At 52.7% G+C, this 14,012-nt stretch overlaps 4 protein-coding genes across 4 annotated transcripts; 3 read left to right on the top strand and 1 right to left on the bottom strand.

Annotated features, from left to right (window-relative positions):
- Window positions 1–437: 437 nt before the first annotated feature.
- Window positions 438–2,216, top strand: EsH8_X_000458 (uncharacterized protein; the record flags this gene model as incomplete). The annotated part of the gene is made up of 1 exon (XM_083274546.1): window positions 438–2,216. One exon carries the CDS (start codon window positions 438–440, stop codon window positions 2,214–2,216), a length of 1,779 nt encoding a protein of 592 aa, XP_083119938.1.
- A 1,161-nt stretch (window positions 2,217–3,377) lies between these two features.
- EsH8_X_000457 (uncharacterized protein) lies at window positions 3,378–5,346 on the top strand (the record flags this gene model as incomplete). Its single annotated transcript, XM_083274545.1, has 7 exons — window positions 3,378–3,489; window positions 3,564–3,764; window positions 3,841–4,202; window positions 4,258–4,356; window positions 4,428–4,620; window positions 4,693–5,264; window positions 5,329–5,346. The coding sequence occupies 7 exons, from the start codon at window positions 3,378–3,380 to the stop codon at window positions 5,344–5,346; spliced, it is 1,557 nt and encodes a 518-aa protein (XP_083119937.1).
- A 398-nt stretch (window positions 5,347–5,744) lies between these two features.
- On the bottom strand, window positions 5,745–8,231 carry EsH8_X_000456 (sugar porter family MFS transporter; the record flags this gene model as incomplete). The annotated part of the gene is made up of 9 exons (XM_083274544.1): window positions 5,745–6,151; window positions 6,218–6,322; window positions 6,389–6,583; window positions 6,641–7,033; window positions 7,114–7,235; window positions 7,306–7,440; window positions 7,502–7,662; window positions 7,754–8,117; window positions 8,194–8,231. The coding sequence occupies 9 exons, from the start codon at window positions 8,229–8,231 to the stop codon at window positions 5,745–5,747; spliced, it is 1,920 nt and encodes a 639-aa protein (XP_083119936.1).
- Window positions 8,232–10,023: 1,792 nt separating this feature from the next.
- On the top strand, window positions 10,024–11,603 carry EsH8_X_000455 (uncharacterized protein; the record flags this gene model as incomplete). Its single annotated transcript, XM_083274543.1, has 5 exons — window positions 10,024–10,162; window positions 10,231–10,657; window positions 10,711–10,828; window positions 10,893–10,942; window positions 11,003–11,603. 5 exons carry the CDS (start codon window positions 10,024–10,026, stop codon window positions 11,601–11,603), a joined length of 1,335 nt encoding a protein of 444 aa, XP_083119935.1.
- Between the last annotated feature and the right edge of the window lie 2,409 nt (window positions 11,604–14,012).

The following is a 14,012-nucleotide window of genomic DNA, read 5'->3' as shown; positions in this document are numbered from 1 at the left end:
CGGGGAGTAAATACTTTGACTCAAAGAAGGCGCGTTCCTGCTTCATAACTAATTTTGAGAGACCAATTTTGAGCGGTTTCTTTTGGCGTTACACAAACATGCCATTCTCATACGGCGCGAGGATGCACACGATGTTCCTGATGGGATTTGAGAGTGAGGGTGGGAATCTTTGTTAGTGGGGTGGCACTGCTGACATAAGCCACAGCACCTTTATCAGGGCGGTGAGGCTTGACAGTGCTAGCCCACAGTGCTGGTACCACTGCACGGCCCAGGACAAAAATATTCTTGGCCAATGAAAATCCCTGCGCAACAAAGGGTTTTCGAGCTGGATCGGCAAATTCCTCTGGGGACCTAAGCTTGCCCTTTTGTGACTATTTGCCAGGCGACGACGCTCAATCAGTGTCAAGAGTCTGTTTCTCTCAACTCGGTAATATTTAATGATGCCCCCGAGCACCGCACCAACTGCTGCCGACCCTGCTGCGCCCTCCGACCCCAGCAGCGCCTACACGAGGCTGCACATCACTCCTTTCGACCAGGACCTCTTGAAGATCATTGTCCCGTCCGCTGCCCTCCCCAAGGCCCGCAACATCTCCTACCACACGATCGACACCTTCCCCGAGAAGCGCTACGGTTTCGTCGACTTGCCTGAGGTCGACGCTGAAAAGCTCAAGAAGAAGCTCAACGGCGCCGTGCTGAAAGGAGCCAAGATGCGTATCGACAAGGCCCGCCCGGCTGAGGACTACATGCCCGTTGCCGACCAAGAAGAGACGGGCAAGAAGCGGAAGAAGAAGTCAAAGGACAAGGAGGAGAGGAAGAAGCAGAAGATCGATCACAACGTCGTCGAGGGTTTCGAGCTGCGCGATCGCAAGGTCAAGCGAGGATGGACTGTGCCCGAGGAAGCCAAGATTAGGGAAAAGAAAAGCAACAAGGACAAGGAAAAGAAGGAAAAGAATGACAAGAAGGATAAGACAAAGAAGCGAGAGGAGCGCTCCAAGTACACCGACAAGGAAGAGTGTCTGCTCAAGACCAAGCTGCCCTCAAAGCTCCCGGCAACGGCGCCTCCTACTACTACTGCTACGACTGAACCCGAGGATGAATCCGAGCGCAAGAAGCGCAAGAAGAAGGCCAAGGAGGTTGTCATTCACGAATTCGAGAAGACGACAAAGTTCCCTACCTTCCTCAAGGCCGCCAAGCCGGCGCCGGCGGCCTCGCTCACCACCGAGTTTGTCGAGGGCAAAGGATGGGTCGACGCCGAAGGAAACGTGATCGAGACGGCCAAAACTAGGAGGACCGCGACAGCACCGGTTGCAGAGTCAAAGGCACCCAAGCGAGCAAAGGCACCCAAGGCGCCTACGCCGCCGCCGCAGACGCAGGATGACGATACCACGAGCAGCAGTGGTACTTCGTCAGAGGAGGATACATCTTCAGACGAGAGTTCAGACGAGGAGACGGAGACAGTCAAGGCGGATCCGGTTACACCTGCAAAGCAGACGTCGAAGCCCCCGCCGGCTACTGAAGACAACGACACATCATCTGATGACACGAGTTCCGACGACGACAGCTCCGACTCGGACGAAGAGATGGGCGATGCCGACAAGGTTTCGGTCCCAGCTGTTCTGGACAGCCCCTTGTCTGCCATGAAGACTGAAGCATCGAGACCCAGGTCCGCCGGCTCCAACGTTAGTCTTACTATCAAGATACCCCCGCCAGGCACCCCGGCCCAGGTTCATCCCCTAGAGGCGCTCTACAAGCGCCCGAAGCCGTCTGGCGACCAGTCCCCTCAACCCCAGAAGGAGGCCGAGCCCTTCAGTTTCTTTGGAGGTGGCGGTGATGACCTGGAAGAGGAGGAACACGCTGCACCAGCCAGCCAGTTGCCCATGACCCCATTCACCGCGCAGGAATTCGAGTGGCGCAACGTTAGGAGCGCGGCGCCCACGCCCGACACGGCGCATCCGAACCACACGAAGCCGTTCTGGGCCATTGGCAACGAGGGTGACGACGATGAGGATGACGAGGAGACCCGTGAGGAGATCGAGGCGACGTTGAATGCGGAGCGGAATGCGGAGGCCGAGGGCAGTGCCCCGACTGGCGAGTTCCAGAAGTGGTTCTGGGACAACCGGAGGAATCTCAACCAGTCGTGGATGAAGCGCCGGAAAACGGCGTCCAAGGAGAAGCGGCACAAGGACAACAAGTCCCGAGCGTCGAAAGCTGTATAGAAGACACGGAGCATAGATCTCTACCCAGCATCCATAAAAATATCTTGATTCTTTCTCGTCATCAACTCTCTTCGTCCATTGTGATAGTGAGTTTTTTTTTTTTTGCGTCGTTCCGATGCCAAGGTAGACAAGCAAACGCCACAGTCTAGGGGAATGGCGGGAATTTGCCATCGCAAGCTTGGCTATCTCACCGCGCAAGATGCAAATGGCGAAATGTGTCTTGCGCCTGTTATCATTCGGCCTCACTCGGTGACTCCCCCATGCTCGCGGTTGGGGTTTTGATAAGGACGACCCCGGTCTCCCCCGCCTCAGTTCCGACACTGCATACAGATCTTGGCACTCGGCGACGACCAATGAAGCTTGCATGCTCCCCCCGGGTCATTGTCGTTCTCCTGCTGACCAAATCCACAGAGTCAGTCCAGAGCATCAAGCCAACCCTACCTTGTTTTCCGGTCGTCGGACGACGTTCGCCGGGACGACGTCGGCCTTGTCCCCGCCTCCCGCTTATCATCCCGCATCCCTATCCACGTTCCGTCGGCCAAGGTGCGATGCACCTACGCGGCGCATTCGATGGAACCTCATGATCTCATCCCTGCATAGCACCATCGCCTCAAACTCTGTGTCCGTGTGTCGCTCTCCGACAGACGGTAATCTTTGCCCCGGCACTCAGGCTGCGTTGCCTCTCTCCACACACAGCATCTTATCTTATCCCTATATCCAGCCACCGGGTGTTGGATAACGTTTTGAAGATAGCTGCAAACAACAGCCCCACGTCGGCATCGAATGATGCAGACGCAAGATACATACTCGCAAAGAACACTTGCCATGTTGGTTGTAGGAGGCCCACCGGGATAGCCCCGCGGTCGGCTATTTCTCTTCCATGGCTGCGATCGTCTGTTGGATCTCTCTCTCCGCGGGAATCCTTATCTCGACTTCTCGGGAGAGGGGTTACGTTGCCTTCGGCAGTCTTCACTAACAACCGATATCTGCTGTTTTCAATGTGATCTTCATATAACCCACGGTCGACCGCAGCAAGCCATGCGCCGTGTTGTAGTTGGCAGGCAATTGCATTCTATCTCTTTCGCCGTGTGATCATCCCGTGATTATCTGGTCTCAACCCCCCCGCCCTGCTCCGAGGCTCCTTTGTGAACCAAAGCAATCATGGCCGCCACGCATGATTTGGAGGCTCCCGTGTCGGAGAAGAAGACTCCAATTGTGTCGGACAATGACCAGTCCGACGCCACCAGCGAGGCGATTGGCGACTCTGACCTCCGTGAGCACACACCCTCAGCATTGAGCTGACGTCTTTTACGAAACTCCTTCCTTGCTAACATCTTCAACGTGCAGTCGCCGTGGAGGCTCGCTACTCGAGTGAGGAATTCAAGAAGCTCAAGAGAAAGGTTGACAGATATCTTCTCCCTCTCATGTGGCTATGCTACGGCATCCAACAAGTCGACAAGACCGCGCTCGGCACCCAGGCCACCTTCGGCCTGCGTGAGGATACGGGCCTGGTGGGACAGCAGTACTCTTGGCTGACAACCATCTTCTGTGAGCAAAGCCATCTCCTTTATTCCCCTTCGCCGGCGATGTCATGATGCTAATAGGCTGTCCCCCTTGTGCTTAGACATCACCTACATGTGCTGCGAATTCCCCAGTAACATCGTCCTCCAACGATACAAGATGGGCCGTACTCTCTCCGTATACATGATTTGCTGGGGCATCATTGTGCTCTGCATCGGATTCGCCAAGAACTTCACCCACCTCATCGTCCTCCGCGCCCTGCAGGGCGCATTCGAGTGCTGCATCTCGCCCGGCTTCATCCTGCTGGTGGGCTCGTGGTACAAGACCCGCGAGCACGCGTCAAGGTCCCTCGTCTTCCAGAGCGCCAACGCCGGGTTCGGCGTGATTGCCCACCTGATCATGTACGGCATCGGCGTCACAACGCAGGACAAGGAGGGCGCGCAGCCGTGGCGTTACATCTCCTATGTGAGTTTCTCCCCTTTCGCCGCCAACATTCGATGCAGAGACTGACAGAAGCCAGTTCTTGGGAACCCTTACGACGCTCGTCGGATGTCTCTGCTTGCTCCTCCTCGGCACGCCTTCTGAGGTGAGGTGGCTATCTCAAGCCGAGAAAGAAATGGTAAGACACGCCCTCGTGCCTATTTTTGTATTGTTTGCTATTTGAGGTTCCGGATACTAACACAACGCCAGGCGAGCGCGCGCATCATGTCCAACAACACCGGCCACGACCGCACTGCCATCAAGGGGTGGAAGTGGAAGCAGGTCCGCGAATGTCTCGTCGACCCCTGCTTCTGGTTCGCCGGCGCCAACGCCTTCCTCAGCTCCGTTCCCAACGGCGGCCTCACGACGTTCGGCAGCATCGTCATGACGTCCTTTGGTTTCAGTACGCAATAACCTTTCTTTTCTCTCTCCCCGATCTATCGAAGTAGAACATGATCTAACACTTCCTCCATAGCCAACCTCCAGGTCATTCTTATCGACATCCCCCGCTCTGTCTTCTCCGTCATCATCTTCATCGGCGTCGGCATCACTTGCAGCAAGTACGCGAACAAGCGTCTCTGGTTCATGGCTTTCTCCGTGCTTCCCCCCTTCGCGGGCTTCCTGGGCATGTCTCTCCTCCCCAACGACCCGGCCATCAAGTGGACCAAGTGGGGATGCTACTTCATGACGGTGCCCTTCGTCCTCGGCCTTTTCCTCGCGTGGACCCTGATCCCGAGCAACACGGCCGGCCGCACGAAGCGCACCATCACCAGCAGTTTCACGTTCGTGGGATACTGTGTCGGCAACATGGTTGGCAGCCAGATCTTCAAGGCGAAGGATGCGCCCAAGTACACACCCGGCACGATCGGGTGCGCGGTCTGCTTCGGGCTCGAATTCGCCCTTATCCTGACCTGGCGGTGGGTCCTGGTTAGGAGGAACAAGAAGAGGGACGCCGATATGGCCAACGATGGGCTCACCGTCGAGGAGAGGGAGAAGAGGGGCAAGGAGTTTGGCGAGGCGGATTACACTGACTTTGAGAACCCTCACGTGAGTTTCCCCACCCTCTGAAGTTATTGCTCTTCGATGCAATGAGTACTGACATTTTATCTAGTTCCGATACACCCTTTAAACGTGGCTATCGCAACCAGAGCCTTGAAGTATGCTACGGGGCGCCTCGGGGTCATAGTGGAAGGAACATGCCCCTGTAGTATCCATGCTTGCTGGTCCGATCATAATGAATGCATGAAAAACCAGAAACTAATGTCAATAGCATCAATAAGATTTATTCAAGTGAGAGCGTGGTATTTGCGCAAGTCCTATCCGTAACGTGGGGGGGTATATGACATTAGTGCTGTGTGGCATGCAGAAAGCTCCGCCGCCTTTCAAATGACTTTCAAGGAAGCTGAACAACATCGCGTGAAAACAAGAATTCGACCACAAAGCATAACCTAGAGTGATATTTCAAGGTATCCCAAAGCATCAGTGCTCTCTCGCCCCAAGTCCTCAGCCACTTACTGGAGCCGAAAACTACTCTCCACCGTTATGGGTTTCGGCATTCTCGTCGTGGTAAAGCGGCGGGCACGGGGCGCCCTTCTTCATGAAGATCCATCTCTTGATCCACCAAGGCAACACAGTCTTCAACTGGTAGGAGGCATGCGTGCGGTCGGGGACGCCAAAGACGTAGTCCAGCTCCTCGAGCGACTTCTGCTTCGTCTCGGGGACGAAGAGGAAGATCAACGCAAGGGCAACTAGATTGAGTCCGGCATAGAAAGAGAAGGCTCCCGTGGCCGTCATGGCAATAAGCATGCGGGGGAAGGTCAGGGAGAGGACGGAGGCCCAGAAGTTGTTGGTTGCGACGGCCCATGACATGCCTATCTCACGATGGGAGAGTGGGAAGACTTCAGCCGAGTACATGAATGGTACTGGGCCCTCGCCTATACACAATAAGAGATTAGCCATCTGGGAGCCTGTCAATAGGGTTAAGAGCAAGGGCCTCTTACCAGGAGAGTAGAATGCAGCAAAGAGGTACACAAATGTTGCTACGGCTGCGATTCGCGCGGTACTGTTTTCGTTATCTCCGTCGATGAGATAGCAAAGGCCGGCAGCTACGCATGTGTCTTAGCTTCAATCCGAAAGAAGAGCGGTGGGGTCTCGTGGCCGAGTTTACGAACCTAGAAGTGTCCAAAACATGTTGGGGAAGGTGAACAGAAGAAGCGTCCTTCTACCGAAAGTGTCGATTGTCCACACGGCGGGCCAGGCGAATGTGAAGTTGATCAGCCCGAAACCGAAACTCGCCCAGAGCGCGGTGTAGTCGCTGATTCCACTCTGCTTGAAGATGGTGGAACTGTAAAACGAGATGATGTTAACTGTGCAAGCAAGTCAGCACGGCACCACGAGCAAGACTCAAGACTCGGACTACTCACTTCCGCACATCTGCTGCGCAATCATGACAATGCCAGCGGCCCAGGTGGCGCGTCGGATGCGAGGGATGGTGAAGAGCTCGACGAAGCGGGTGAACATGTTGCTCGTAACCTTCAGCCCGGACTCCTGGACCAGCGTCTTCTCGTACTCCAGCAGCGAGTGGATGTAGTACAGATCCCGCGCGGCCTGGAGAGGAGTGTTCCTCAGCCGCAGGAGCGACTGCCATGCCTTGATGTGGCGCCCCTTCTTGAGGTACCATCTGGGACTCTCGGGGCAGAAGTATGTGCCGATCACGAGGGGCACGGCGGGGATGAAGGCAGAGCCGAATTGGAGTCGCCAAGCAATCGCGCCCGTCTTACCAACAATGAGGTTGGCGCATGTGCCAAGGAAGATGCCTGCGTTAGTTTGGGGTGTCAGCCAAGAACACCAAGAAGTCTTGACCGTTCGTCGATCTCTTGGGGGAGGGGAGGCTCACCAAACGCGGTCCAGACCTGCCAAGACATGACCAAGCCACCACGGATAAGAGTGGGGGAGTTCTCGGCGGAGAAGACGGGAACAGTGACTTCTTTCAAGCCCATGCCGATTCCGAGCAACATTCTGCCACGATGTGTGAGCTGCAGTTTCCCTCGCATATGAATGGGACAGATTTGACGGCCGGGAATCTCACCTGGATGCTGCGAGCTGTCCCCATGTTTGCGACACGGCCATGCCAAAGGGGGCGATCAAGGAGAAGATCGCGGCGACGAAAATCACACCGCGACGGCCGAGGAGGTCATTGAGGGGATCGGAGATCCAGCAAGCGCTGTAATTCAATTATTAGCAGGGGTAATTGAACAACTTGGGAGTATGACTGTGTTCCTCACAATAGGCAAATTGTAATGTAGGGCATGGAGTTGACGAAGCCGATGATCCAGCTATTCTTGGCACAGTCGCCCTCGCTTGCGACCGGGCCGCAGGCCGAGCCGGCAGAATCAGGAATGCCAAGGGCGACGGGGAATGCCAGGTTGGCGCCGTTGGAACCGGTCTATATAACGCTGTTAGAGTAGTCTCTCATAAGGTAGCCCACTCATGTGTATGGGCATTGATTGGCAGAAGCAGGAAATGCAATTACTCACCTGATCCCATCCTTGGATAGCAGCAGCAATTGAGTTGAGGATGATCGTGTAGTACAACGGCCACGGGTGCTTCCACCTGTGAGTAATCTCCTCGCGAAGAGCTTGCTTTTCACTGTCATCGAGTCCTTCGATGGTCTCGAATAAGGCCGGGTTCTGGGCCACCAAGGCACCTTTATGGAGGAGAGGGAGGATGTCGTCGGGTAAGCCGTGAGCTTTCTGATAGGTCGTGACCTGCTCAAGCAGCTCTGCCTTGGGGATTCCCCTCAGCGGGTTCTTGATCTCTCCCTCGAGGTTCTGCGTTAGTTCCGCGATGCTCTTCTTGCGCTCCGTCTCATCGTGGTGTTCGGCGCCGTTCTTGTGGACGCTGTGAGGTCGTGTAAGTAAGTCGACGAGTTCTTGTTCTATCCGCGGAAAGGCGGTTTACACCAGGTGTGACATACGGGGATTCCGTCTCAATCCTCTTCTCGGGCTCAGACATGGTGCCGTCTCACCAACAAGCAGTTCCTGTGTACGGAGTAAAGCTTTGCACTAGAGATAGTGTTGGAGGCGACGTTTTGAACATCAATTACGCATGTGCAGCAAGAGAAAGGCCATCACGCCCCGTTCGGTGGGAGAGGGGGCTAGATTAAATATCCAAAATAACCGTTGCAGTGTCTGGGGGCACCCGCCATTCAGTGCGCAGGGGTTCTGCCTTGTCAATGAAATGTATTTCTAGGTATCAGGCGTCGGGCCAGCAAACAACCGGGGGTTGGATGGAAGGGCGCGAGGAAAGTCGTATGAGGTACACCTTCGAAACATACCAGCAACGATGCAGGCGCATCTGAGTGAGATGCAAGCGCCTCGAGATGGCCGAGCTCTAAGAAACCCGCTGCGGGGTCACAGCTTACCCATGCAGCTTATGCTGCAATAGCCTGCCGGTCTCGCCATTGAGGGGCGGCTCGGCTTAGACTGGTTGGTCGCGTGGCACTAGGGGTTCCCCCCTTCATGGCGGAAAAGCTTAGAGAAGCTTAGGCTTCATAGCCTTTCAAGTACCGACAAGTATGTGTTGCACACCAATAGAGTGAGAGTCGAAAATGTGAGGGATGTGAGAGGGATGACGATTCTTACCACATTCGGACCGAACGACGTAAGAGGCGCACCCCGCAAAGCCGCCTCGTACAAGTAAGCCCGGGGAATCTGGGGGCGCCGCACTGAGCTGATCACCATCCAAGTACCAAGTGACACGCAGCCCAAGGTTGAATTCAGGTGGAAAATCATCGATGATCTCCGTACAAATCCCTTGAATACCGGTACTCAAACGTCTCGGGCACAAGGCACATCTGAATTTGCTTACCCACACCCCGCTGCCGAGGTTGGTAAGGCCCAGCTTCGCGGCGAAAATTGCATAAAGCTGTCGCTTAGAATCGGAGATGAAATATCTGCCTCTTTTAATATGTGCCGTATCCATGGTTTGGTATTGCCCCTGCAGAGTATGCAGAACAACAGCAAGACGGGACGATGCACCGACGAATAAAGACTACTAAGTTTGAGCGTACATACCATCTAGCCAACGAAGTGGAGCACGCTATATTGTTTCCTGTACCTATCTGGTACAGCTTTTGTTCCTCTTTCGCAACAATCTATCCCATCGCATGGTCTTGAAATTCGAAATTATAGCTCAAGATTCCTATTAGAAAAGCCAGGAGACATTGACCTAATGCATGTCAGTTCTAGTTGGCATTTATACGTGCACGTGCCTGCTGGAATTTATAGAAGAAAAACAGGCAATAATTCCTAAATCTATGTATCGACCTGATTCTAGAGTTCTTGTCAGTTGATGAATCGCACTCTATGTCGGGAGCGCCGATTGTTGCCCGGACTGGCTCAATGGAATCTGCACACTTTGGTTTATTTGGGCAGTTGACCTCCCCATTCATTAGACACCATGCACAGAAACGACGTTCAGAAATGGCCGTGAAAAACAGTCATCCCGGAACACTTGCCGTGCTCCGTCCCGCTTCTAACTGCTTTAAGCTCGATTTGGCCTAATAAATTGCGCGGTGCTTCAAATCATGGAAACCTTGTGGAGAAGGGACGGATCGCAGAACGGATTCAAAGAGGGGCCTGTTGGCTTGGCTCCACTCCGAGACTTCCGGCCAAGGACCCGGAGCCCGAGGCTACCGTTGCTGACGTGCTGAATAAGCATTTCACTTGCACCACTTGAAGTTCGAGCTGACTGCCATGCTTCTTTCCTGCGAGCCATCAACAACCGCAGGATTTTGAATTATGAGATGGATTGTACCGCGCCTCCTTTCAAGCCGGCATTTTCGCCCTGGCGCCTCTGTTTTTTGATCGGCCTCTTTGCATACTCCACTTTGGCCGATCCGGTCGGCCCCGGCTTTCGGTGCCCTGATTACGTGACCCGCCATGGTATGTCCTCTTCACTAGTATCTTGACCATGTCAGGCCTAGTGTCAACGGATGCCTAACGAAGTTTAGCACCTCTCGTGTGGTTGCATTCGGACGACCCTTATATGCCCAGTGATCTGCTCACGCATATCAGCCACACGACACCGGCGCTGAATGGGCAGTCAATCCATGACCTTCCGCCACTCGATCTGGACAATCTGGAGATCCTCAACGACTTCGGAGATGATGTCGCCCTCACGTCCAACGACGATCCAGTTACTTATCCTGCATGGCTTCTCGGTGCTACTCCGGATGGGGAAGGGAGAGTTCACAATGCGACGCCTTGCGTGGTGATTTTGGTTGAGAAGAACCAGCGTGACGTGGATGCATTCTACTTCTACTTCTACTCATACAATGAAGGTCCGAACATCACACAAGTTTTGGAACCTTTCAACCGGATGGTTGCCGGTGAAAAGGCAGCGTCGGGAGGCCATTACGGCGATCACATTGGAGATTGGTGGGTCTCCCTACCGACGTCTTCATTGTCTGTTGCTAACGACAATTTTGAAGGGAGCATAACATGGTTCGTTTTAAGGACGGGAAACCTGTTGGCATCTACTTCAGTCAACATGTAGATGGCGAAGCCTACCACTGGGATGATCCAACGCTCACCAAAACAGACGGGCGGGTGCGTCAATCTAATCCCCAGTATCGCTAACCAGAAACGAAATGCATTGCTGACATCCTTACAGCCTGTTGTCTACAGTGCCCGTGGCTCTCATGCAAATTACCCGACATCAGGGTAAGCTATCAATCTCGGGGATACAATGCTGTCAAGCCCAGACCTAACCCTTCACCGCAGTGATCAGATCCACAGCGCAGTCCTGGTAGACTATTGCGACGCAGGACGAAAATGGGACCCCGTTCTTTCAGCCGACTTCTACCACTTTGATGCCGACTCTTTCACACTGACTAGATTGATGCCTCCCGAAAATTCGTCCGCGAAACCTGAACCGTCGTCAAACTTGACGTCCTTCTTCTACTTTTCTGGGCGCTGGGGGGACGAGGCGTATCCAGCGTCCGACCCGCGGCAGGACATAGTTTCAAAATTCAAACTTAAACGATTTGAGACTGGGCCAACGGGTCCACGGCACAAGCACCTTGTTCGAAAGGGGCTGAAACCGGATCAGAGGCGGAAAATGGGTTGGACAGAATGGGGCGTCAGGCTTTACATGTCGTGGTACCCGTGCTGTCTGAAAGGATGGAGAGCATGGGTCTCACTGGGAATGGCAGTCGCTGTATTATCTGGTACTGTCATTGGGACTGTAATAGTACTCAAGAGATACCGGACAAGAAAGTATAGAAAACTACAGGCGGAGGATATACCACTGGACGACTGGGCTCTAGAGGAAGACGCTTTGCTTTCATCCTCCGATGACGAAGATAAAGGGAAGGATTACTAGATAGAAAATATAGGAAGGGATGAATTGAATTTTTATTGATGCATACGTAATTGTTCAGAAGGCTTCTTGATTTCAACAACACAGAACAGCCTCATGGTCATAATATTTTGATTCTGACATTTACTGATACGAGCACACTTACTGAGTTGGCTCTGGGCTCTCCCCGCCAATCGTCAACGGCGATTCAGCCCACGGACTAGCTTTTGCATTCCAGGGCGCCTCGTGGACGTCAGTGGCGCGACCCTGTGCCTGAAAGTATACGTTGTTAATGGCACGGCTGTTGTCGTCAGCCCAGCCCAGGGCCGTTGGTCCGGATGAAGGCGTGTCGTCTCTGGAAACTGTCTCTGGAAACTGTCTCTGGAAACTGTCTCTGGAAATAGTCTTGGGTTGCCTTTTTTTTTCGCATTGACAAAAGAACTAATGATGACAGCATTGAGCCGCGACAGCGTGGCTATGGTGAAGCTGGACTCGTTGATAAGATGCATATGCCAGCCCTTGCCTCGGGCCGTTCGGAGTCAATTCTCATTTATCGCTGGTACAGGTGACAGATTTGACTTTGCCGCCATCCTAAGTCGATTACCAATTCTCTCATAACTTATCACATCGTTCTAGTCTATGGTCTATGGTGTGATTAACGCATGCGTCAACTTCCATCCCATGTAAGATAGAAATTTAACATACGATAAACTCGAGAAGTATCTTCTAGCCTGGAAAATGGCATAACCAAACTCTTTGAGTTAAGTTACAGTTTCTTCCTCCACCGGTTTGCTTCCGGGATTTGATAGATATTTCCCGTGTCCGATCTCATTTTCCCCCAAAAGCCGTACTTTCCATCTTTTTGTTTCAGCCTTTGCATTCTCTCCTCGTCTTTCTTCAACTTATTAGCCCGTCTCCTCCCCATCTTTTCCCTAGGTACAAGGTTTATCATCCCATGTACGAGGAGATCAAACGTCTTCTTGGCACTTTTGAGCAATCCACGAAGAAACGCTTGCACACGTGTGCTGATTGCTGCGAGAAGTGTTGCTGCAATGAGGGACATGGAGATTGGGAGAGAAACTGCGCCTATGAAACCAATCGACGGAAGTTTCTGATCCCACTCGACTGTGTTCATCCCAAAAAGACTTGTGAAGAAAGATAATGGAAGAAAAATAACTGTGAAAGCCGTAAAAATCATAACAGAGAGGTTCTGGGAGGCGGCGAGCTCGGTTTGCATACGAAACCAGCGTATTTCGTCAACTTGAGAGAGGAGTTTCTCGTACTAGAGCATGTGAGTAAAGGTTTTCTGCAATTTTATTGTATCCAAAGGCATCTTACATCGTTTTTGGTCTCATTAGCCCTCTTTAGCATGTCTGCGGTCCGGCTTTTGTACCCAGAGAGCTTTTTAAGAGCTTCTTCAAGATATATCCTACCGTTTACAGTTGACTCTCTAAGACCTTCTCTTTCAAAAATTGCTTTCATATCTTTGATAACAGCATCTTGAGTGTCAAAGAGCTTTTCAAGGGACTTGAGCTCATCCTCCAAGTCACGCAGCTCCATGAGTGCCTCAGTATTTTCGAGGTTCTCACGTTCAGCTTCTTTGAGCGCCCTTTTGTGGCGTTTTCTTATGGACTCTCGCTGGCCATCTGAGTCGGATAAAGAGCTTTGAAAGTTGTCATATACCTGCATACGAAATCGTCTGAAAGACAAATTAACGCGTTCGGTCTGTCGTTGTTAGCTTCAGTACAGGTTCCAATTCATGCTCGAGCCTCAAAAGCCCACAATCATGAATCGGTTAGATTAGCACTTACGAGTATACTGATTGCTGTTTCAAAGATTCTAAAGATTTCTAGCTCTGGATGGGAGGCTCTGTCTAGCAAAACGGTAATGGCGTGAAGTGCCACGAGCCCTGCAAGATCCAATGCATTCTCGCAAGGTCTTACAAAATCTCCACTGAGTTCATTATAAATGCTGTTCCTCAGATCGGCTAGCTTGTACAAGGGTCCTTCCCCAAGTGGTGACTCTCGGCCAGCAAAAAAGGTTGACAGCGTGTCTGGTAGGTCCCGTTAGCAAACGCATCAAATGCTAAACATAGGAAACCTTACTGATATCAATGGCCCACAGCCAAAGTTGGTCTACCATAAGAAGGTTGCCGTCCCTAACGCTGCCTTCCTCATCATCGTCTGTATCAGTGGTTTCGTCAATAGGAACCGTGTGAGTGAAGTGCCTGCGGCGGTGATTACGCTTAGAACTATTCACGATAGAAAGTCCATCTCGGGTTAACTTGTATAACATCTGGTGATCATCACGGGCCCAAGTATCTTGGAGTGAAGGATGCGCAAATTGGTCCAATGTCCGACGATAGTTGAGCGGTGGGTCAGACCCAATGTATTCCCAAATCATTCGCAGCTCGTTTGATTCCAGTTCCGCAAC

The sequence above is a fragment of the Colletotrichum jinshuiense genome, chromosome 10, assembly GCF_051148585.1.
Source record: "Colletotrichum jinshuiense chromosome 10, complete sequence".
Classification (NCBI taxonomy): Eukaryota; Fungi; Ascomycota; class Sordariomycetes; order Glomerellales; family Glomerellaceae; genus Colletotrichum; species Colletotrichum jinshuiense.
The sequence above is the reverse complement of the archived record's forward strand: the minus strand, read 5'-3'. Positions and strand labels throughout refer to the sequence as shown.